Raw genomic sequence first — 24,051 nt, forward strand, 5'->3', positions numbered from 1 at the left:
CTTATATACCATTACCAGATTAATCTCCTAGTTCTCCTGCATACATACACACACACACACACACACACACACACACACCAAGTTTCTTGTTACCCACCAAGTTAAGTAAAAGTCCTGGCTTTTAAGACCTTCCACGATTGTTTCAATCTAATTTCCCAGTATTGTCTCAAATGCTTTTCCTCCACAGTTCCTTGGGCTGCAAATTGTTGTTTTCCTTAAATATATCCTGTAGTTTTCTATTTATAATTAATTCTGTTCTTTCTGACTAAAATGTCCTCTTCTATTATAAAAATTCTACCCATCTTTCTTTCTTTTTTTTTTTATTTATTGGGGTGACAATTGTTAATGAAATTACATAATTTCAGGTGTACAATTCTATATTACATCATCTATAAATCCCATCCCATCTTTCAAGTGCTACCTTAAATTGCCTCTTTCATGAAAACTTCCCTGATCATTCCAACTGGATGGAATTTCTCTTTTGTAGCATCTTCTGCCCCGAATGAAATTATTTGTGTGTTCTTCTTACGCCCAGGAATATTGCATTGAATAGCATGCAAAAGCACCTTGAAAACTTTAAATTGCTGGACAGTGTTAATCATTACTGTATTGTCTTGTCCAAAAATAGTTGTTGGGTACCTATATTTCAATGGTATTGCCATGGTTAAAGATATTTTTGGAAATTCATCAAGTAAGCTACATATGTGGAGGAACAATCAGTTCAATGACTTTATATTCAGATTTTTTTGAAGGAAGAAAGCTAAACATTATCTATCTTGATCACCTCACTTTATTGTAAATTTCAAATGACTTAAAATTGTTTCCAGAATTCTGCAGAGGACAAATAACTGCCATTAATGAAAGACATTACATGTAACTTGAAACAGATTATGAAAGAAATTACTAAAGTTTGCAACGTATTTTAGGTGATAACAGCATCCCAAATAGAACTATTCTGAGATTAACATTCATTTGAAAGAACACATCTATTCCTACCTCCTTATTTCATGTACAATATATGTAGGGGCTAAGCATTTGGGGTCTCGTCAAACAAACCTGGGTTCAAATTAAGCTCCACCACTTACTAACCACAACCTTGGGCCAAATTACTTACTCTAAGCCTCGGATTCCTCACCTCTAAAATCTGTTTTGCTCATATGCCTGCTCATACAGGAGGCAATCCTTATTGAGCACAATGTTCAATATGGTATGGAGTCAAGAAAATTAAAAAAACAAAAAACCCTAGGGGGTTGGCTCATTAGCTCAGTCGGTTAGCACGTGGTGCTAATAACACCAAGGTTGCGGTTCAATCCCCACATGGGACACTGTGAGCTGCGCCCTCTTTAAAAACACAAAAAACATTTTCAGGCACAGGAAGATGAAAGACTTGCTCAAGACAAAAAGAAGTCTCATTGTGAGTACTTTATAATGAACAACACTACAGTCATGTGCTGCCTAACTACGTTTTGCTCAATGATGAACCATGATGGTGGTCCCATAAGATTATAACGGAGCTGAACAATTCCTATTGCCTAGTGACATCGTAGCTGACATAATGCCATAGTGCAACGCATTCTTAACGTGTTTGTGGTGGTGCCGGTGTAAGTACACCTACTGCGCTGCCTTTCTGATAAAAGTATAGCACGTGCATTTATGCACAGTACATAATGCTTGACAACGATAATAACCGACTGTGTTACTGGCTCACATATTTACTACACTCTGCTTTGTATTGCTATTTTCGAGTGTACTCTTTCCCCTTACTGAAATAAAGTCTGCTGTAAGACAGTATGCTGTGCTAAGCCAGCAGCAGCCTCCCACATCCCGTGTTTACCACGTTTCTTGATTGCACCATTTTCTCTTGATTTAATCTCATGTCGTTTGTTCCTCATGGCCCTCAGCATACAGAACCCCCTGCTAATGTTGCCCATACGACGCCTCACTGAGCGAGTGACCTGGAAACAAAATTAGAAATGATTAAGGACTACCAAGGTAGAAAATCAGTAATAGTTATTGCTCACCAGTCATGCACGTCCCGTTCCACTATAGCTACAATCTTCAAGAACAGGAACAAAGTGACAGAAGCTGCTGAAGGTGAAGGTGAAGCTACTTCACTGAAGGCAACGAGATTAACAAAAACTCGAGAAGGGTGTATATTAGATATGGACATACTTCTAATGACTTGGATTGAAGACCAGACACAGGAGTGTTTCTCTCTCAGCACCATGATGATCACAGCCCAAGCAAAAAGTTTGTTTGCAAGTGTTGGAAAAGAAAAAGGCTGGACCCAATTATGGTGTTGAATTTACTGCTAGCTCTGCATTGTCTAAAGGATTCAAGAATCATTATTCATTAGATAATGTGGAAGTGAGTGGTGAATCTGTGAGTGCTGATGTGAAGGCAGCTAAAGAATTTTTGGGAACTCAAGAAAAGCTGATTGGGGAGGAAAATTACTTGCTAGGGCAAATATTGCATATGGATGAAACCTCCCTATTCTGGAAACAGATGCCTGAAAAGACTTTCATCCATAAGGAGACCAAGTCAATGCCAGGTTTCAAAGCTTTTAAGGACAGCATAACAGTCTTGTTAGGGGACAAGATTATGGGCTATAAATTAAAATCCTTTATGACCTGGCGCAGTGAGAACCCAGGGCATTCAAGCATATTAATAAGCACACAGTGTCAGTGTACTATAGGAGCACTAAGAAGTCATGGACGATTTTTCAAGATGCCCTCCAGAATTGCAATGCCAGCAAAATGGAGAAATAGTCTGGAGAATAATATACCTTTCAGGATTTTGCTTAATATTGATCACGCTCTTGGACATCCTCCTTTTACTCAGGACTTTCATCCCAATATCAAAGTGGTTTCTTCCTCCAACACCACTTCTTTGATCCAACCAATAGGTCAAAGACTTGGAGTAGCTTTTAAGGCCTCCTACTTAAGGACCTTTTGCCCACACAATTGCTGCAACTGAGAAGACACTGACCCAGTTCTGGGACGATTACATTTATGACAGCATCGAGAACCTTGCACCGGTTCGGGGTTGTGTCACCAAGGAGCGTATGAATGGCATCTGGACGAAGACACTCATCTAGGACTTCAGTTTGCCAAGAATAAGGTTACAAACATTCACAAGCCGTGGTTGAGACAGCAAGCTTTAACCTAAGTGTGGATGAGGGCGGTACTGAAGAACTCCTAGAGAAGATTCCCGAGGAATTGACTAATGAGGAGCTGTTGGACCTCGAAGGTGAACAGGAATGCATAGTTGAAGAGGCGAGAGCAAAGACACTGCAGGAACAGAACCCCTAAGAAAATTCACAGTGAAGGGTTTGGCAGAAGCTTTTGCAGACCTCAACAAGCTCCTTAAAAAGTTTGAAAACATGGACCCCAACACCAAAAGGTTTTTTATTAATGAGAGGAATGTTCATGGTGCATTGTCTGCTTACAAGCAAATATATGATGAAAAAAAGAAACCAAGCCAATCACCATAGACTTATTTTTGATGAGTGCCACCTCCCCAGAAAGATCCTCAGGCAGATCCTTCAGGAGGTGTTTCCAGAAGGCGTTGTTGTCATAGATGACAGCTCCAGGCAGGAGAGTGATACACTGACGATCTGGACCCTGTGTAAGTGGAGGCCAATGGGTGTGTTTGCAGCGTAATTTTTAACAAAAAAGTTTAAAAACTAAAAATTTTAAAAATAGAAAAAGGCTATAGAATGAAACATTTTTGTACAGCAGTACAATGTGTTTATGTCTTAAGCTGTTATTACAAGAGTTGGAAAGTTAAAACAAAGTTAAAACAAGTTTATAAAGTAATACTAAGGTTATTATTGAAGAAAAAAATGTAAACAAATGTAGTGTAGCCTAAGTGTGCAGAGTGTATCGTCTACAGAGTCACACTACGCCCGAGGCCTTCACGGTCACTCCCCGCTCGCTCACTGACTCACCCAGAGGAACGTCCCGTCCTGCCCGCTCCATTCACGGTAAGGAGGACCAGTAAGGGACCCTGGTACCGGTGCACCAGGTTTTATACGGCTTTTCACGGTACCTTTCCTGTTTAGATACACAAATACCATTGTTACAGTTGCCTGTAGTATTCAGTGCAGTAACCTACTGTACAGGCTTGTAGCCTAGGTGTGCAGTGGGCAACACCATCTAGGTTTGTATAAGTGCAGTCTATGACATTTGCACGACAAAAATCACCTAACTACACGTTTCTCAGAACATGGCACCATTGTTAAGCGACCCGTGACTTACATATTATACATACACCGTTTAGGCCTTAATGCAATATTTTTGAAGTTGTGTATAAATTTACACGCATATTTGTGATAAATCCTTTCAAACAAAAACACTTATTTCTGACAATTTTCCCCCTGAATTTGGTTAAATCAAGGGGTATCAAAAACGAGTTCACTTCTCTAGCTCCCATCTCACAAATAGACATGATCACTAGCAAGCACCCAAATTCTTCACTGCTGAGTCCTGGCAAGCAGGCTTTTCTGAGATTTCATCCTGCTCCAGGAATTAGTCACCTCGCTTGTCTGGGTTATAGAGGTTGTGGTAATTTTCCTTAAGTGCTTTTGTCGTCCTTACCTCTTTCCACCTTTTATCTGACTGCTCCCTACTACTGCCTTAAAATTGGGACTCTAACTAGGACCTGAAACACGTAACTTTTTAAAAAGCGTTAATTTTACAATTTAACTTCTGGTCAAGTATCCATTCTCCAACACGAATTCCTCCTAGTAAGCTCCGATAGCAGGAAGTTACGGGAGCTCTAACGGCTCCTGTGTTTGATTCCTTCCCATTGTATCCTCAACAGCAACGAAAGGATAGAGGTGGTAAGATTTTAGACTTTAGTGGATACTTATTCTGATCCAAATGCTCCTAAAGCTAAACAAGAAACATTAAGTGCTTAAACAGAGCCACATCTAGTCAGATTCTTGGGGTGTGGGGTGGGGGGGGGGGGAGGACCAAAAAAAAAAAGAAAAGAAACTACACACTGCCTTTTAGAAAAGGATTGGTTTTTTTAATTAGTAAAGAGAGGAAATAAGCTAAATTCCCCAATTCTAATCCACTTACAAACTGACCCATAACATCCTGCTTGGCTGTTCCATGTCCCCTTCACCCACAACACATTCTCATATACGCACCCGTTTAAGGAACTGACTTCCTGTTAGGACTTCTTAGCCAAGACCGAGGTAATCTGTCTACCTCGTGCCTCTATCATTAGGAAGCTGGGAGACGGACGCTCGTGTGTTCCTCCCTACCTTACCCATGAACACCTCTTTTCGTTTCTCTCTGCTCCAGGAAAACAGTATTATTTATCCCTCTTGCTCCAAGATGAGGTCAGAAACTCCCATTAGACCTCAAAAACACATATCATTCATCCTTCCATCCATTCATATATACGTAAATATCAATGCCAAAAGTTTCTTTTTCCACTGCAATTGCTAGAAGTCTGGAGAAAGGATCACCTGAAGATCCAAACTCCAATATCTAGGAGTGAAAAATAGCATACCCGCTTTAAAAATAACTCTTTAATCATATGCACATAAGGGGACTAAAGGGCAGCACCAGGCTGACAGGGGCAGGGAGCAAGGTGATCTCCCTCTGTGCCCACGTCGGCCTGGCACAGTCCCGCGATCACACACACAGGTGGGCCTGGGCTGGGAAGCAGAGTAAGGGGTGGGGCTGAGAGACAGGCAGGGCAGAGGCAGGGGCTTGCAGCAGTCTCAGTCGGTGGTCTCCAACACAGATTCACTCAGCGCAAGGTCCCAGTAGTGTTCAGCCCCGTGCTTTTTGAAATGCTCCCGAGCCATGTTCTCTGTAGGGCACTGTTTGAACTTCATATCTCCAAAGCTCCGGTCTTTGGCTGTACCCTGGGAAGGAGACAAAATGTGTAATAAAAACACTGCAATTTCTAGTTTAAATCAGATATAATATTTTTTTACAAAATCTAATAACACTTGTGTAGCAATGTGCCTAACTGAAGGTGATTTTTATGGTAAAAGCAATTCTGACCTCCATCCGTCTCCTTGGATGTGTGCAGGAGTTTTCATGAATTTATGCATAAGGGTTTCCGTTTTGTTGACTGAATGGAGGATGAGGAGTTCTGTGCTCTGGTGGAAGCACAAGTCAGGAAGGACCACGGAGGGTGAGATGGAATGCACTTGTCTCCCACCAGGCCTCAAGAACTAGATTTGGGTCTTTCAGGAGAAAGGAGTTAGAAGATTCTTTTCACAAGCCTTCGTGAGACCCTGTCTACAAGGAGGCTTTGGGGCCCAGGGACAAAGAGAACATCACAGGGTCAAGAGGGAGAGGGATATAGGACCCAGGGCGAGTCCCTGCAGAGAACTACAAAAGAAAAGATACTGGGTGGAGCCCCATTTTCCCCAAAGGCACCAGCAGCAACGACACTCATGAAATGCTACCTCAAGAAGCTTTCAGGGATCAGATTCTAATAAGGAAGCTAGAGCAGAACTTGGCTTGTTTCTGAACCTGAGATATATAGTTCCTGAGGACTCTCAGAGATAAATGGAAGAGAATTTGGAAGAGATAGAGGCTAGGATATTAAATAAGCAGGTGGGGACTTATAAGACAGAAAGACAGATACTACGGTTATTATGACCTAATTTGTATTCATAAATTAGAGAAGTCTGGGATAACACAGAGGATACATGAAAAACAGTAGCAATTACCTATAAGGAGTAGTCTTAAAGAATCAGGGAATCGTAAGGGGACTGTTTCAGTAAGTGCTTTTCTTTATTAGAATTTATTTTACTAAGTATCCACTACTTTTGTAATAACTTACTACTTTTATAATAAAGAAGTAGTTACTAAACACGAGCACATGTTAAAAATAGAAGATACACATGAACTCAACAGAGAAGAAAATAAAAACAATAAACATCAAAGTAGAAAATATTTACAATGTATAAAGTCCATTTTGGAGTGGGAATAAAAGGAATACTGCAATACATCAGGATAAGGAAATCGTTACTGAGCAACTTTTAATGCTTCCTGGAGAAACAGGGCATTTTATATTTCAAAAAAGATGAATGATCCTTACTTAGTTCACATTTTGGCCTGAACAAGCATATTCATTTCACTTATTCACTATTTATTCTTTCTTTCTTCAGAACTTATACTGGTTCACTAAGATTTCAGGGATGAAAGAACTACATAATCATAAAAATGTTTCATTTGTAGAGTGACTGAGTTAGCCATGTTTTACAAAGCACTATTACATAATAATATAACTAGGTTCTAAAAAACAAAATTCCCTCCCCGACAATAGGGAGGGAAAATTATACCCACATTTTATAGACAAAGAAACAGTATTTGATGTTAAGTGTCTTGCTAGTTGCACAGCGAGCAAGTGATAATGCCCAGACTCCCAACTTTATATTCTTAAATCTATTACTTCTTTCACTATACCCAAAGAAATTCATTTCCCTCAATTCATTTTCCATAATTCATTTCCCTCTTTCCAAGTCCCCATATCCATGACTAGGTAGGAATAAATAACCAAGTCAAGAATTTGTATTCTTGCCACCGGTTTTCCATACTCTTTTCTAGATGGCATATACTACATTGTCATCAATTTAACTAACAGGGAATGAGGAATAATTTGCTGCCAAACATTTAACAATGCATTCTGAAAAGAAACATGAATTACTTAAGAGATTAGTCGTCGTTTAGTTTTACCATTCCATTAGCTAATGTTCTGCTTCAGTGTTAACAAAGGATCACCTACCTCCCAGACTAGTACGCATTTGTTGGTTTTCTTCACAGCTTCCTCGTCGGATTCCTCATCATCTGGAAGAGACAATATAGCTAAATCTTGCTCTAGACTTAGACTAGGGACCAAGATTTAGGTTCTAAACAGTATTCAAGTCTCCTAAATTCTTTTAAATATTATCACCCGTTACTGTGTATTGGGATCAAATGTCTTGTTACTCTTTGTTTACCCCGAATTAGACTGGAAGCTTCAAACAGGCCAGGATCTTAATTCAACAAACATTAATTTATTGAGTACCTACTATGTGTCAAGAGCTTTGCCAAGTACTGGGAGTAAGTAGATAAAGAAGACAAGCACTCAACAGTAACAACTTGTCCTAAACACATGGGGAGCCAGGCTTCAGATGCCAACATGCTAAGAGTCCAGTGTCAAGGAGCTTTTAGTCTACTGGCAGATACACCAAATGAAAACACCTTTGGAACACTTGCAAAACAAAATGTAAGTCAATTCTAATAGGAAATATATTTTAAGTAAGGACAAAAAATATAACAGGACCAAAGTTAGGTAAAATTAAGAAAAACAAGGCTCTCTGCACATGTTAAATGCTAACCCAGGTCATCAAAGAAGGGAAAATGAATATTGAAGGGAGAATGATAGGCAGGAGAATCTCAGATATATACGTGTGTGTGCACGCGTGTGTATAAAGATAAAGCTGGGCAAAAGAATGAAAAGTATATTTTCTTAAAGCAGAGAGCTTTTGTTGATCTAAATTTTTTTTTGCTTTCAACCCTTTAAAAATTTTTATCAAAAAATAATAGACAATGCACATGTGAGTGCATAGCGTGCCGAATTTTCACAAACTAAATACACTCATGTAATCAGTATCCAGATGTGGGGCAGACAGGGAAAGCAGCTGGTAGGAAGACCTTAAAGGACAGGCAGAAGAATGACTAATACGCATGCACGTGATCATGTAATAAATACTGTATGAACATCTAGCATGCTCATAGTCCAAATGGATCTTTCTGAACTTCCTGAACATTATCCACTGTTAGCAAGAGTGTCAGAGGGAGGGAATGGGTGCATGGATAGAGTACCACCCCTACCACCCACTTAATCCCCTCTAACCCCCATTCACCATCTCCCTTTGTGTTAGATGTCTGTTCATCCCACTTTATCCGATGCAGCATAAGACGCTTAAATTTCTTCTGGGACTTGGGGCCTGCAAACAGAAAAGAAGAATTTGCCAGAGTTGTGGAAGATGATGGGGTAGACAGAACCTCTGAGCTCACTCAATGCTCAGACATGAATGTGATCGTTGAAGCAATCCCAGGAACCACAGCTGAGGTCCTTGTACTCCGGTAACATGGAAACATTAGAGGCCCAGGATATGATACCCCAGTAGAGTTCTAAAATACTACCTTCCTCCTTTCTCCCCCCCATGCTAATCACCTGGGGCCAGGCCCCCTCAGCGTGTGCAGACTCACCCCCTTCCACTACTACCACGTTGACGTCCTTGTGCAGGACCACCACCCCCGTCAGGTACAGCTGCCCAGCATTGGCCTCGATCTTGAACTTCTTGGCTGGGTTGCTCAAATTTCGAACTCTGGAGAAGGGAAAGTTTAGTTATGGTTTTCATTTTAGCATCAGTAGCTGCCTGAGTGGAATGGCAAATAAAGAGATGGATCCAAAATGGTTTTCTCTCTAAAAAACAAAGGCCTTTGGAGTAATGCTTAAAAGGTAAAACGGATAAGTCGAGAAGTATTTCCACTGTCTCATACTTCCTCAAAGTCTAGCATGGTACACCTTCCAACAAATAGCAGGTAATCAAACTTTACTCAAGAATGAAGGAGAGGTATTTACTATCATCCAATAAAAGTATAAGCTAATTGTTCTCGACAGTATAAAGATCAACAAATTCTTTGCCCTCTAGATGCTTATAACGTAGTCACAATGATATGCACAAAGAATTTCTAGAAAGATACATGAAAAAAATGTTAGTAGCAATTGCCCATAGGCAGTGGTCCTACGAGATCAGAGAATAAGAAAGGGACTTTTTCAGTAAGTGCCCTTCTGTACTGTGAGAATTTTTATTTTAATAAGCATTCCCTACTTTTACAAATGCACCACTTTTACAATAAAGAACTAGCTACTAAACTTGAGACATTTAAAAAACTAGAAGATACACACTGTACTCGACATAAGAGAATAAAATAAAAACATTCAACCAACACAAAGGTAGAAAGTATTTACAACGTATAAGGTCCATTTTGGAGTGAGAATAAAAGAATTACTGCAATACATCAGGATAAGGATATAGTTACTGAAGAAAGAAACTTTTAATGCCTCCTGGAGAAATAGGATATTTTATGGTTCAAAAAGGATGAATGATCCTTAGTTCACATTTTGGCCTGAACAAGTATATTCATTCATTCATTCTGCAGAACTAGTACTGGTTCACTAAGAAGACCTCAGAGATAGAAAAGTCTTTAACCCTCGCCATTACTAACTCCTGATTGACACTAGGATCATTTAAACAGAGTAGCGGTGGATGCTTTGAGACCATAGCGATTCTGCCTCAAGCACTTGGTAAATGTTTTAGTATTTCTAAGGGAAAGATTGGCCCAGTTTGGACACCTACCTATATACAGATATGTGTACCCCCTGTGAAATGTCTTCTTTAAGCTTTTTAATTTTCTTGACCTTTCTCTGTTCTGCTGTAAGTTTTCGGGCAGCGTTGGCCTCTTCATGCGCTCTGTCGTGACAGGAAGGACATCCACAAGTGAGAAAGGCATTGAAGATCAGAAGCAGGGCTGAGGGAAAGAGAGAGCAACGGAGGACTCTCCCCTCCCTCCAAACATGGATCCCCCAGAAGAGTTTGGGAAAGACACTTGTCCTGGGTTTCCACCCAATCCCTTGGCACTTACTTCTGTCTTTTTGCCATCTGAGCTCTGACATGGGCTTCTACCTTCGTGGGGTCTTGAACAGCTTCTGTTCCTAATACTCGCATCAAATTAGAAATTCTCACTGCAGTGGAGAGAGGACAGAAATCAATCTCCTAAATTGTTTCTCCAGGTAGAATAATCTGCCATCTCTACCAATTCATGTTGTTTACCAATTTCAAATCTCTACTCAAAACTCACTTTTCCCGAAAACTCCCACCTTGAAAAGCCCATACAATTAACTCAGCATTTGCGGAAGTTCACAAAATTAATCTAAATAGTTGGTATGCCATTTATGTACATTGCTTAAAAATGTATAAAAGACATTAAATTTATGAAAGAACTTAATTTCTTTGGTATTTTCACTCTGATAACAGTATTTAGTGAAAGATCCTATAACAGTGCTCCCTAAAAATATTAACAATAATGGAAACTACAGGAGTGGGGTTTTTATAAACTGTATTTTCACTTTTGAAATATTAAGAATTGCATACGTAACAACTATGCAAACATTGCAAATGCTATTCCTCATGAATTTCAAGGCCATTATTCTTCCAGGAAAATCAGAGTGTTATATAATTCAAATCAAGCCTCAATGACCTCAACAATGAATACGTTGACCTGTCTTAATTAAGATAGAAAATTTAGGAAAGGAGGAAAGGTACCAAAGAATGACTCTGAGAACCAGAAAGCATCCAAATATAAAAGAATGCAGAAGTTCCTCTCAAATTACAGAGATAAATTTGCCACCCCTCATCCCCAGCTCTAAGATACATACCTTTGGGTTCTGGAGGAGGCATCAGGCCCAGCCTGACTTTTTCTTGTAGTTCCTTCTGTGCTTCCCTCCTTGTTTGCCTTCGAAGTTTCTTCTGTTCCTTCTTGGTAAGATATACCCCCAGAGTAACTGGTGTGTCATTGTCAACTGTCAATCAGAGAAATTGAATATACCAAAGCAATAAGTGTATTACAGGAACATAGATGACTACCACTTACATTAACAGGAACTTTAGTTTAATGGTTTTGGTTATTTCTGGGTTGTGATAGTGATAGTAAGGTTGTATTTTTAAATAGCAATTTTATCTTTCCTGAGTAGTGTTCTACCTTGTTATCCTTTAAGCAAATGACCTTTAATTAACTGAAATGTGGCGAATATAGAAAACAAAACTAGAGCTGCTTTGGTTGCTCTGCTTGAGGATTTTGAGTAGGTGGGGGTTATCTAGAATCCCACTTGGATCTCACCTCCAGAAACTCAATGTTTCTATGGAATACAATTTGAAAATCACCAGTCAAGATGATGACATTTATCATTTTAGAGTCATAGGGATTGGGAAAAATCATCTAGACCCCCAAAACAGGTTTATGAAACGTTAAACACAAACAACCAACCCCTAATTCTTCTAATGATTCACACCAACCCCCAATTCTTCTAATGATAATAGCTAAATAGACTGATTAAGTTAGTTCATTATTATGTCTTATGTTAGCTCAAGGTCTCGATCTATTTTTCTGAACTTACTGGACACAGCAGAAAGCAAATTTTCTAACTGAGGTATTATCTCCTGTTTATCCCAAATCCGATGAAAGCATTAGTCTTTTATGATCCACATAACTCTTGAAAAAGGCCTTACAGTTAGTATTTTCTCTATATATGAGGAACTTCTGTGTTCTGTGTGATTTACCCAAGGGATTCAGGTAGTTAAAAACACAGCCACAACTAAAACCTATCTCTTTCAACTGAGTCAACAGACCTTCGCTACAAAAATGAGAGAGAGAGAGAGAGAAGGCCGAAGACAAAGCAGATCTAAGGGCAGTTTAGAGCTAGTGTACAAGACTGGAGCTGGGAGTCAACACTACGGCAAAAGCCCAGCTAGTAACACACATCAGGGAGGCCCTCTTCAGATTAGGCTTCACAGCTCTAGAGCTGCATTGTCCAATACTGTCACTCGCTCTATGGACCATTTAAACTTTAACTAAAATCTAATGAAATTAAAAATTCAGTCCCTCAGTTGTATTAATGCTCAGTAGTCACATGTGGACAGTGGCTACTGTATGGACAGCACAGATGGAGGACATGTCCATTATCACATAAAGTTCTAGTGGATACTACTTTTCTAGAGCCTTGACTGAGTAATGTATACGTTACCTGGGGGGTTGAGCTGGGCTGGATGTTCAACAAGATTCGTGATTCCAAAATAATCTTCTCTCTTGGGATTTTGCTCTGTACTAAAATTGGAGGAAGAAGGGAAAACAGGATATGTGGGTAGAGATGATTCCAAGAGAGGGAATCTCAGAAACACAATGAATAAAAATCTCTCTCCATAAGGCATTCTAGCACTTCCGAGTGTTTGCATATCTGTAATAAGTAATTATATTACATAGAATTTTCAAGATGAGAAAACTGGGACCCACTAAGGTTGGATGCGTTCTCCACACAACTTACTCTCAACCTTTTTTACTCTAATACCTCTGATGGATATACTACATTCTCTCATTAGTAACAGTAACTCCTTTGGACAGTGGTTGACAAAGTAGGAAAGGCTGAGACACAGTCTCCTAAAGTCACGTATCAGAATGATGAAGCAAGTATGATTAAAGCTCTCCAAATGTTTTTTATATGCTTTGTTCACCATTTTCTCCCCCATCAACTAAGAGTCCCTGCTCTGTTCCAGACATCATCTTTATGAAATGTAAACACCTATTATTAGTAGCAAAAGAATGTAACTAAGAACAACAAATAACAATGTAAAACAAAGGCAAATCATTTACAGATCTGCTCTTTTAGATTATTTGTGCCCATTCCTCCTACATTAACCCCCAAAACTAAAAATAATCCGTATAACATATTCTTTACAAGTATATGACCTTGTGTATGGTTACCTATTTCCCTTAGATTTTAACGTTTTACTTAATGCATGAGTACCATCTCTCCCAATAACTCTAGCTTATTAAAAAGAATTAACTAACAAACTCACAGGTCAAAGCCATTGGGGATGATGTAAGAGTCCCACCACTCAATTTCAGGGATATCTCCCTCCTTTAACTCCTTCTTAGGAGCAATGAGGGCCAGCCTAGTTGAAGTATGAATGCCTGTTTTTCGAGCTGCCTGTGAGATCTCTGCCTGCAGCTTCTCCAGTTGAGCCTAAAGACAATATAAACCAAGACAGGAAGATAAATTGGAGTCACAGAAACCATGGAAGTGGTAGAATCCCAAATTTTAAAACACTCCCTTACTGAACTCTTTATGAGTTCCATCATTTCTGAAAGCTTAGAAAAAAGAGCCATTCTGTTTTATTCTATCCTTTACTTAGTTTTCACATACATCTCAGCCTCATCACTACCCTTTCACCCCACAGTGCAAGTGCCTGCAGAAAATATGCAGAAATTGAATTTAATAAAAATCTCATTCTGACATGATGAAAATGAGAAAGCAAAAGTCATTGAATACACAGTAAATTCAACTCGCCAGGTGTGTGGATTGTCTAGAGTACATTTTAACACCAGGGCAGCTTTCCTCAGTCACCCAGGGGGTTCTGAATTGCTTCCCTTCACTGTCAGCTGGTTGTGGAGAATTTTCAAAGTCAATTTTATTTCCAACTAAGTAGAATGTAATTAAGAAGACAAATCAGCTAAAAATCAAGAATCCCAGGGATACAGTATTTTAAAAATTATTCCAAGCTTTACCACTTATTTATCTAATTGCCTAAAACATAGAGAATTGAGTTGACAGTAGTTTAGGATTCTATTCAATTTCCTTTGTCACCTTCCTAACTTCTTCGAAGTTCCAGGTTATATCCTAAGCCAGATACCTTTGTCCGTAATCGTTGGGCAATCTTTTCAAATTTGCCCTTGTCATGGAATTTAAAAGTGCGTCTCTGGCGCTGCGAAGGGGCAATCGAGACTCGGGGGTCAAAAAAGGTATTGGACTCCATGTCCTCTGATGGCTTTTCTTTAAGCTGTTGCTTGAATTGTTCCCTCTTCACAGCACGAATATTGGCCTTCAGAGTAGGCATGCGGTGTGTCAGCTCAATCTCCTTGCCTGTTGCATCTACAGTGCGACCTTGCTCATCGAGAATCAGTGGTGTAGGCTTAGTTTGATCTTTTAACTCCACCTTCCTGAAAAATAGCCCACAAAGAAAGAAACCCCGTATGGAACAAGAAGGCAAACAAAAAACCAAAAATAAAATAAAAATAAAACAAATCAAAACCCAACGAAGACAACTAGGTTACACAATTCTAGGGAACACAAACCCATCAGTGAATAATAACATCTGGATTGAAAACATCAAACTGGATATCTGAGTACAATCAGATGAAACAGTTGGTAAATTACATTGAAATGAATTTGCAATCCTATCTTTCTTCACTCCTGAATTCTTGAATTAGACAAGGGATGCCAAACCAATCGCAGATGCTAAAAAAGGAAGTCTATTATCTTTATCCAGTTGTAAAGAACTCAGACCTGGCCTCACTCAACATGGTTTAATGGATATAACTCTGAGTTAGGAGTCAGGAGACCTGATTCTATTCCTAGCTCCAGTATTAGGTGAATATTATTAGCCTTGGTTCTGCCAATTATAAAAAGATGATAAATTCTACAACAAGGAAGCCAAGAGAATAAATTCAATTGGTATTTATTGAGCACATGTAAGTAACATGTAACTACATGAAATGGCTTAAGTTCCTTGGAAGAAGAGAATCAGTAACATTCCGAGGTATTTGCTGCTTCTCAAGCTTCAGAAATAACAAGGGGCTCTATGAAATAGATACTCACGGGGGAGCAATGCCCATGGCATGAAGATTGGCCAAGCCCACCATGTTGGCATTGCCGATGAGCCCTGGCTTCAGTGCCAGCTGAGCTTGGATGCGGGCTTGTAGTTCAGCTGCTTTCCTTGCCTTCTCAATGGCATCATTCATGAAAGTGGCTGCCTGGGAGGGCTGAATAGTATTGCCAATTGGAAGTCGCTCTGGTTGGGAGGAAGAAGGAGTCTTTGGCTGTGAGATAGAGAAAAAGAAATCAGATGGATTAGGCAGGCAGGCAGGCGTGGGTGTGCGCGCGCACGCGTGGACACACACACACACACACACACACACACACAGTGGTAGACTGTGGTAGATTGTGGGGTGCGGCACACAGTCACCTTCTGGACTCTCATTTGAATGGACGGCAAGACACTCTGTGCTAAAGACGTCTCTTTTTCAGAATAATCCGGGTACAATACCTGAGGCGTAGGGGGGCTAATGAAGCTCAGTTGTTTTTTCCTCTCCTCAATTTGTCGTGTTGCTGCCTCCATCATCTGTTTGATCTGCTCTCAGGAGAAAGGAGGGGGGAGGAGGTGGAAAAAAAATTAATGTCTCCTTTATTTCTCCCATACAGGTTCCTAAACCCAAAGGGCTTTCAGGTCTAGAGGCCTAAAATTTTTTGAGTGACCCCATGATATTCTGCCTGGATCACAGGCTAGAAAGTTTAGTAAAGAAAAGCTTACACAACTGACCAGTGGAATTTTTCAACCCATCTTCCCAGGGCAGGATTGGCATGTTAGGTAGTACGTAACACAGCTTGATGATTAAGACTCTGCAGTCAGAGAAACCTGAGTTTGAATCTTAACTCTGCCACTTAATGCCCGTGTGACCTTAGACATTGTATTTAATCTCTAAATCTCCACGTGGCTAAAAGAGGTAAAAATAGTAGTACCTACCTTACCAGGGCTATTGTGAGCATTTAAATAACACATGTAAAACTCTTAAAAGAATGTACACAAATTATACTTTTTTTTTGGTTTTTAACATCATGCTATGGGTTAAATCACAAATTCCTAGTTTGGGTGAACAGAGACGACAAGACAAAGACCTGCTTCCTCGTCTCTGTAAACCCCTTCTTCTGTCCTAAAGAAGTTCAGGATGATAGGCTTTGATGATACTATCAAACAACTCTTCTCGAATTTTCCCAAAAAGAACTGCTGTCAAGGGGTTTCAAGATATTTTTAAAAATTTATTTTTAACATTTTTAAAAATATTTATTTATTTATTTTTTCATCCCTCCCCTATTTTTAACATTTTTTGCGTAGGTGATATATTTACATAGTTCAAAATGCCAAAAGTACAAAAGGGTATATTGTGAACTCTTCCACCCCATTCTCTATTTAAAAAAATCATGTTTCTTTCCTTTTAGAAATACATATATAAATAATAAGCAAACGCATCCACCCAATCAGATATATATATATTCTATTTCCCCCAAGAAATTTTAAATCGTACAAGAAATATTTACTGCTTGAAATACATATATAAATAATAAGCAAATGCATCCACCCAATTACACATATATATATTCTATTTCCCCCAAGAAATTTTAAATCGTACAAGAAATATTTACTGCTTATGAGGTATCAAAATTGGTTAACAGTGACCATTTAAAAAAAACACACACATAATTCTTACTAAAAAACAAACATAATTCTTACTAAAAAAACACAAAGTCAACTTAAAATTATTTAAGTGGATTATACCTCCGCTGCATTATATTTGGAAATATTCCTCCGCCATCAAGCTGAATGCTGATTATTTCAATAATTTTCTCAATGACCCAATGAGGTAAATAATTGGGCAAATGATGTATATAACACACCTTATCCCATAATAGGTGCTCAGTAAATACTATTTCAATAGCCTTCAACTGGAATACTCTTGGTTAGTCCAAGGAATGATGAAACATAGAGCAGGGAATAAAAGTTCCCCAATGCTACCCAGTAATTCATATCAAGGTCACAATAACCTCTGGATCCATGCATCTCCTTTCTTCAGCTCACAAAATCAGTTTCCAGTTCCCAATTACTAACCTGGAGCTTAGTCAGCATGCCAGGGCTCTCTGAGGGAGGCCCAGGGATCACTTCCGGTTCCTCTTCCACCTCCTCAAATCGGGGTATCCGTCGCTTCTTTACTCCTGATGATTCCTTGGAAATCTCAGAGTCATCACCAAACACTTCCTAAGGGAACCCAAGATGAGAGAAGAGTTGTATCCCTGGCCGTGGGAGAAGAGAAGAATCATCCTAGTTCCTAAAAGCATTATGTGGTTTTTCCCAGAGTCTTCTAGACCCTCCACCAAATGGACCATCTCACCCAACTTCATCATTCTCCTACTCCAGTCAAGCAAATTTCACCCCCATGTCCTTATAAATGTTCCCATCTCAAGGTCATTGCAAATGCTACTTCCACATTTGTAATGATCTCCCTCAACTTTTCCACAACCCATTCCAAATTCTGCCGAAAGTTCACCTCCTCCGGGAAGTTTTCAGTATTAACAATCTCATCCCACTCTGATCAAACTGTTGTTTCGCTGCCTCTTAGCACTTAAGAGCTGGGTTCATGCTATGTAAAATTACATTCTGCTTGCCAAGTGTTAAGTCTTTCAATGTTAGTACTTTCTCCCAACTAGAGTCTAAGCTCTTCCAGGACAGGGGCTTTCTCTTTCTTCTTCAGTATTCCCCAATAACACTTTGTTCTCATCAAACAATGGGAACTCAAATATGTTGACTAATTTGCAAGGTGAATTTAACAGGACCAAGAGTGGCCAACTGGAAGGGACAATGGGAAAAAGCAAATGTACACACCGGTGGTAGGCTTTGGGTGACATCCCCTCTTCACTAGGAGGGCTCGTGTTTTGCAAGGACATATCCTCGGCCAGGGGCGAGCGCTTCCTGGAACTCCTACAGTTCAAGAAAAAGGACTCTCCCATAATATATTGTGTGGGGTGGGGACCTGAATGGACCAAAATGGGACCCGTATCCCAAGGCTGTCTAGATACCTCCTTTAAGAAACCGTTTCTATTAATCCCACCCAATGTAGTCACTTCATTCACAGCATGCCCTCAGCACTCATGCCCTATCATGACATAAACTTCACTCTACAGATCTGTGTATTTTACTGTGGACCTAGCAAAAGTCTACAGGCAACCCTAAAGCTTACATGAAATTGCTACTCAGATTTTATAATTCGTGACTATATATTGTTGTGCTCTCACTCCCCCACCCCCAACCCTTGCAAATTCCTTTAAGGCAAGGACTCTCTCTCATTCCTCTGATCACCCTACAATGCCCTAAACACAAAGAACACAAGAATCTGTATTTCTCTTGGTTCCATAGCCTGGCCAGGGACCAAGAAGACAGTGTTTATTCTCCCTTTGTGCCTCAGGAAAAGCAATAGGATAGCCAAGGTATAAAAAGCACTTTGGAAGGTTTGATGGGACTCACAGAAGAGATTTTGATTTTTATTTTTGAGAGGCAGAGAGAAAGAGATAGAGATCAGTTATTTGACGCTGTTAATACTCAGAAAGGCCATGACCAATACAGAATAAAAAGTGAAGTAGATAAGGGAGTAATGATGGTTCCTTTAAGTATTCCACTCAAGGGGCGAAACAACCAGCAAGATGCTACTTAGCCAACGGCAGGCTCTCCAGACATAAAGTAAGTATTACTTGTTGTTGGGATTCTATCTACAAGTCCATTGCAGAGAAACCTCGACAAAGGAGCAACAGTGAGGTCCGTGGCTCAGATAGCAGTGGAGTCACTTTCTGAAGCAATCTATGAGGCCTTGAGTAAATCAAAGCATAAAATCTCAGAGCAATTAATTTATAGGTAGTAGTAAAAGGGGAAAAAAAGGAGACAGGGAAACATGAGAACCAAAACTCCTAACTGCATATGAAAAAGGACAAAGCTACCAATTGTTTCCTTAGAATATTTCAACCCAGGAACTTCCGTAGTTCATTACCATAAGATGGTGATAATACAAGTTCACCCCCTCTACTTTAATTAAGGTCTAAGGAGCTCCCTTGAATATTAGGTATTCTTACAGTGCATATCAAAGTGTGAGCCAGGTAAGCTCAGCAACTTTGTTACCATTCATAATACTCCCGAGCTTATCAGATAGTTAAATGTAACCTACCTTTAGCTCTCGTTTTCTGCTCCTGTCACTACTAGACTTGGAATGCCTAGAGCTTCGGCCTTCCTCCACAGCCTCAAACAGTTTGTCCACAAATCGGAGAGTAGAATCATCAAGAAAAGGTTTCAGATGGTCTGACAGGAAAAAAAAAGAGATGGTAAGGTTGAAAAGGTAAGAGTACTTTAGTCTGATACTAGGCATATAACAGACACCACACTGGAATTTTTTCTTAAGTTCTCTGTAGGATTCCCATAAATTCTCTTGCAGTAAATGACCTTGACCCATGAGGTAAAAGTACAGTTATAATTTTTTGGAGAAGAAAGTAGCATAGCCAGAGCAACCTACTTAGGTTGAGCATCAAAGTTAGGACAAATAAACTCCCTAACTTTTCCCAAATAGCAAGTTGTTGAGACAACCATTAAAATCTACCCCCTCACCTTTTCCATGCATTTTATAAAAACTTCTGTATGTTTAAATGTCAACCCAACTCTGAAGTACCCAAGTGACTTTAGCATATTTCCTAAGTAAATTTAACTTAAGTAACTCAGTACGGTGGTCAAAGGAAGTCAGTCTGAGATTCAAAATATGTCACAAATAGTATAAGAAATAAGAGAAAAAATAAAATTAGTTACTTGGGGTATTTCCATCATAATGCAACAGAAAATAAAATCCTAACCCTTTTGAGGCACTCCCAACAGAGAATTTGAGGGAAGTTCAAAGCAGCATTCGGGGTCATGCTGCATGTTGTCACAAGATTCAGAAAGGTACATACCAGCTGCCTTCTTCTTGTCCATGCCCTTCCCCACACAATTCAGGGCTGCTGTGACCACTGTGGGCTCTGAGAAACCCAGCACCCTTTTCACTGTCTTCTCTATCCATGGTTTCAGCTCATCCAGCTCCCTCTTAGATAGTGCCATTCTTCAGGAAAAGGAAGGTAAGTCAAATGGGATTTAGTACTGCACCTAAAAAGAAAGCAGGAAAGAATTAAGTTAAAGGACAGGAAAAGATTAAAGTGATTCCAGTCAATGGTTATTACATCACAAATGTTTTCCCCACCTCTATTCTCAATCTTGAGGCAAGCTGCTCCTCTTCATTTCAAATCGAGTACTTTCCCTAAAACCTATACCCACACACACACTCCGGTTCAAGCCATTGTTTCTCAGTCTAGTTGTGTAGGACACAGCTCCCTGGCCCATGCTGGTGTTATGAGCCTTGTGCTCCCCCAGCTGAGGCAGTCGTCAGTTGGCCTTGGCCGCTCACAGCAGCTCACGGCAGCTGCCGGCCTCTCACGATGCCTTCCAGCCACTCACGCTGACCACCCACCGCTCATGGCAGCACATGGTAGCCCACGACAGCACACGACAGCCCACAGTAGCCCACGGCAGCTTGCATTGGCTGCAGTAGCCCAACCTCCAGCTTGCAGTAGCCCATGGCAACACACGCCAACCTCCGGCAGTTCACGGTAGCCCAGCTCCAGGGAGAGCTGCTGTTCACAATCTTAGCTGTAGAGGGCAAAGCTTGCTGGCCCATGTGGGAATCGAACCGGCAAATCCGGAGTTAAGAGCACAGGGCTCCAACCACCTGAGCCACCGGGCCAGCCCCCCCCATTTGATTTCTAAGCCTGACTCACTATCAATGAGTCAATGAAACTAGTGGAATAAACAGATAAACCCCGGGAATAGCCTAGTCTGAGCAATGATTTCTGGCTTCTTCTTTGATCCTGTTGTATCAACAAGGACTGGCAAACATATGAGTATAATATGGAAACAAGACTGAAAAAGCCCAGCCAGAAGCAGCTTTTCTATTCTTCTTAGTTCTAGGCAAGCATTCCTTAACTCAGCCGTAACCTACAGGTTTCCTTTCTTTTAAGGGATACAGATAAAGGAAGGCTTGTTCAGGTCAGTCATCCTGTATCAAAGCTCACACCCTTAAGAATGTTGTTATATTTCTCTGTAGTCAGATGCAAGCTAGTGGGGATTCTGTACCCAGACAATTTTCTCTCATGTTCTACAGGGGCTTTGTCAGTTGACTTGGTAAGGTAATCCCCCAGCTCAGAAAAGAATACCCCCATTTTGGATGTTCTGCCTTTTCACCTTTATTTTTCTACTTTTTACACTATCATACAAGACTCTATAACAAATCCTTAATTTGTTATTTAACACGTTAGTACAATTTTTAAACATTAGTCACATTTACAGTTTGATATCCTACCTAAATTTCAAAACCCATAGCATAGAAAAAATTGTATTTCCCCTATTTTCTCCATAGGGCCTAAAAGTCCATAAACCGCACTGAATTCAATTTCCCAGATAATCTCCTCCCAGCAGTGCCACACATCAGGGTCTGATGTAGGAGTCAAGCTCTCAGGCCATTTTTAAGGCATCTTTTCTCCTAAAAGACAAGGTCTGATTAACTTCTACATTCTTGGTAGGGACGTCCCTTATAAGACCTGTTGCTAAACAGTGTTATTAAATTTTGGTATGACCGTATGAAACTAGTAGATTGAAGTCATGAAACTAGGAGTGATAGATTTTCTGGCTCAGTGACACATTATGTGAATACTTCTAGGTGGTTCTAATCACCCATCATGAGACAGCAGGATAACCTCTCAATCTCATATATATTAAATGTGCATTGCTCAAAAGAAGCATATTCAGATACCATAGTGAATAAAGAGCTCACACTGAAGAGTTACAACACGGAGCTTAACCATTTACCAGTGTTTGGGCAAGTAATTCCTCGGAGCCTCAGTTTACTCATCTTGGTACTTAATTCATTCAATGAATATTTATTGCGTAACGACTAAGTGTCAAGCTGCATACTGGGCGCTGAGGATACGTACACCAGTGAACAAAACAGACAAGCATCTTCGTCGTAACGGGGCTTCTATTCCACTAGAATTGAATCACAGGCTAGAAAGTGTAAGCAATTTGAAAATCCAAAGCAATACAGGAGGAACCGGCCTATTAGATGAAACGTGTGGTGTGCCCAACACTCAACTAACACATGCATTCAAGTTCAACCCAATCCTTCCTAAGAGAATGTGCAAACTAAACAGCCCGTGGGCAAAAATGCAAGTTTCCAACAGTAACTAGCTTTGTCACTCATCCAATGTTCGACAGTAACTGCGCGGGGCGGGTGTGTGTTATGGTGTGGAGAGGGAGGCTGAAGGATCTCTGAATGGGGAGGGTGCAGACCCCAATCTCCTGAAGGATTTCCTCGCTCCGTGCTCTTCTTTGCTGCAAGCCGACTTACCCACCCCCACCCCACCCCCAAACCTCCGTTCTTCTCTCTCTGCTCTCTCCGACCGGCCGGACCCCACCGTGTTCCACCCAAACTCCCCGTCTCAGAGCTAGGCTCCGCACCCCGTCCCCTTCCCGCCCCCGCCCTTTTCCTCTCAACCATCTCATTCCACCCCCTTCTCCCCCAGAGCCTTGTTCCCCTCTCAGCTGCCTTCCCGCTGAACCTTCCAGCCTCGGTCCCCCTCTCGGACTGAGCCCCGGCCCCAGGCGCTCCGACCCGAGGACACCCTCTTTGGGCCCGGGGCCACTACTCACCTCACAAACTTCAGCCCCTGAGACGGAGCCCGAACGTTACACCGGAACCGGAAACCCTCCGACCGCCCTACGGCCTGCCGTCGTTACCGCCACTGCCGCCGCCACGCCACGGTCCTCCACACGTGATGGGGAGGGCCGGGCCACCGACGCGCGCAGCCGTGGTAGCCACTTTCCTGGCGGCGGGGCGCATGCGTGGCGGAGCCCTAGCGATGCCCCGTGCAAGCTCCCGACGGCCTCCTTTTCCCCAGCTAAATCTCCTAACTGGATTACTGCAAAGTTACTGTTGCCCGAGACAGGAATCGGGCTGCTTGCGCTATTCCTAGTGTGGCGAGTCAGTGCGCTGAAGTTACGCTAGAACTAAAAGCGGGGCTTATGAGTTCAGGCTAAACGTGGCCTTTCTTGTATTATAGTCTGTAAGAGTCGAGATCACATTAGCCACCTGTCCCTAACCTTTCTCCTTTAGTAAATGAACAGTGGTGCCAGAGACCCACCCAGAAAAAAGACGTGTATAGGAAGACTGAAGATAGCAACTCTGCCCCCCACCTCCTCCTTTGGTCTCATTCGTTAATTGAATATTTATTGACTGCCTACTAGTACGTGCCGGGCATCCTCTTCTGAGAATCAATACTGCTTAATGACTAAGAGCAGGGGCTTTAACGCTGGATTGCTTAGATCTGTATTCCAGTTCTCCCACCCATGATTTATACATTGGGCAAATTGCTTAAGCCCTGTTACCTCACCTATTAATAAAAATCGACCTCCGAGGGCTGCTGTGAGGACCCCAAGTGACCGAAGGTAAATGCATTTAAAACAGAGCTGCTTCTGTTCAATAAAGCCACCTGATAGGTAACAATACATACACCACAAGGGGG

General features: G+C 40.9%; 1 protein-coding gene across 2 annotated transcripts; it reads right to left on the reverse strand.

Annotated features, from left to right (window-relative positions):
- Window positions 1–329: 329 nt before the first annotated feature.
- Window positions 330–23,337, reverse strand: PRPF3 (pre-mRNA processing factor 3). Of its 2 annotated transcripts, XM_081026006.1 has the most exons (18): window positions 23,180–23,337; window positions 20,395–20,584; window positions 19,626–19,756; window positions 17,525–17,671; window positions 15,908–15,991; window positions 15,460–15,680; window positions 14,495–14,801; window positions 13,661–13,827; window positions 12,832–12,911; window positions 11,467–11,610; window positions 10,674–10,773; window positions 10,388–10,501; window positions 9,234–9,352; window positions 8,885–8,968; window positions 7,762–7,823; window positions 3,950–5,884; window positions 3,489–3,623; window positions 330–1,955 (listed from the first exon to the last, which is right to left on the reverse strand). In XM_081026006.1, exons 2-16 carry the CDS (start codon window positions 20,537–20,539, stop codon window positions 5,738–5,740), a joined length of 2,052 nt encoding a protein of 683 aa, XP_080882132.1. In that variant the 5' UTR covers window positions 20,540–20,584; window positions 23,180–23,337; the 3' UTR covers window positions 330–1,955; window positions 3,489–3,623; window positions 3,950–5,737. The 2 variants fall into 2 exon arrangements, with proteins under 2 accessions (XP_080882132.1, XP_080882131.1); XM_081026005.1 differs by lacking the exon at window positions 3,489–3,623 and having other exon boundaries at window positions 772–1,955.
- Between the last annotated feature and the right edge of the window lie 714 nt (window positions 23,338–24,051).

The sequence above is a fragment of the Rhinolophus hipposideros genome (assembly GCF_964194185.1).
Source record: "Rhinolophus hipposideros genome assembly, chromosome: 19".
In the NCBI taxonomy this organism is placed as follows: domain Eukaryota; kingdom Metazoa; phylum Chordata; class Mammalia; order Chiroptera; family Rhinolophidae; genus Rhinolophus; species Rhinolophus hipposideros.

Bases quoted from the DNA above. Each gene is read 5' to 3' on its own strand.
- PRPF3 (XM_081026006.1), bottom strand. From the start codon at position 20,539: ATGGCACTATCTAAGAGGGAGCTGGATGAGCTGAAACCATGGATAGAG. The intron at 19,757-20,394 runs GTATGTACCTTT...TTTTCCTGTCAG, and splicing joins GGACAAGAAGAAGGCAGCTG to ACCATCTGAAACCTTTTCTT. The intron at 10,502-10,673 runs GTAAGTGCCAAG...CTGTCACGACAG, and splicing joins CAGATGGCAAAAAGACAGAA to AGCGCATGAAGAGGCCAACG.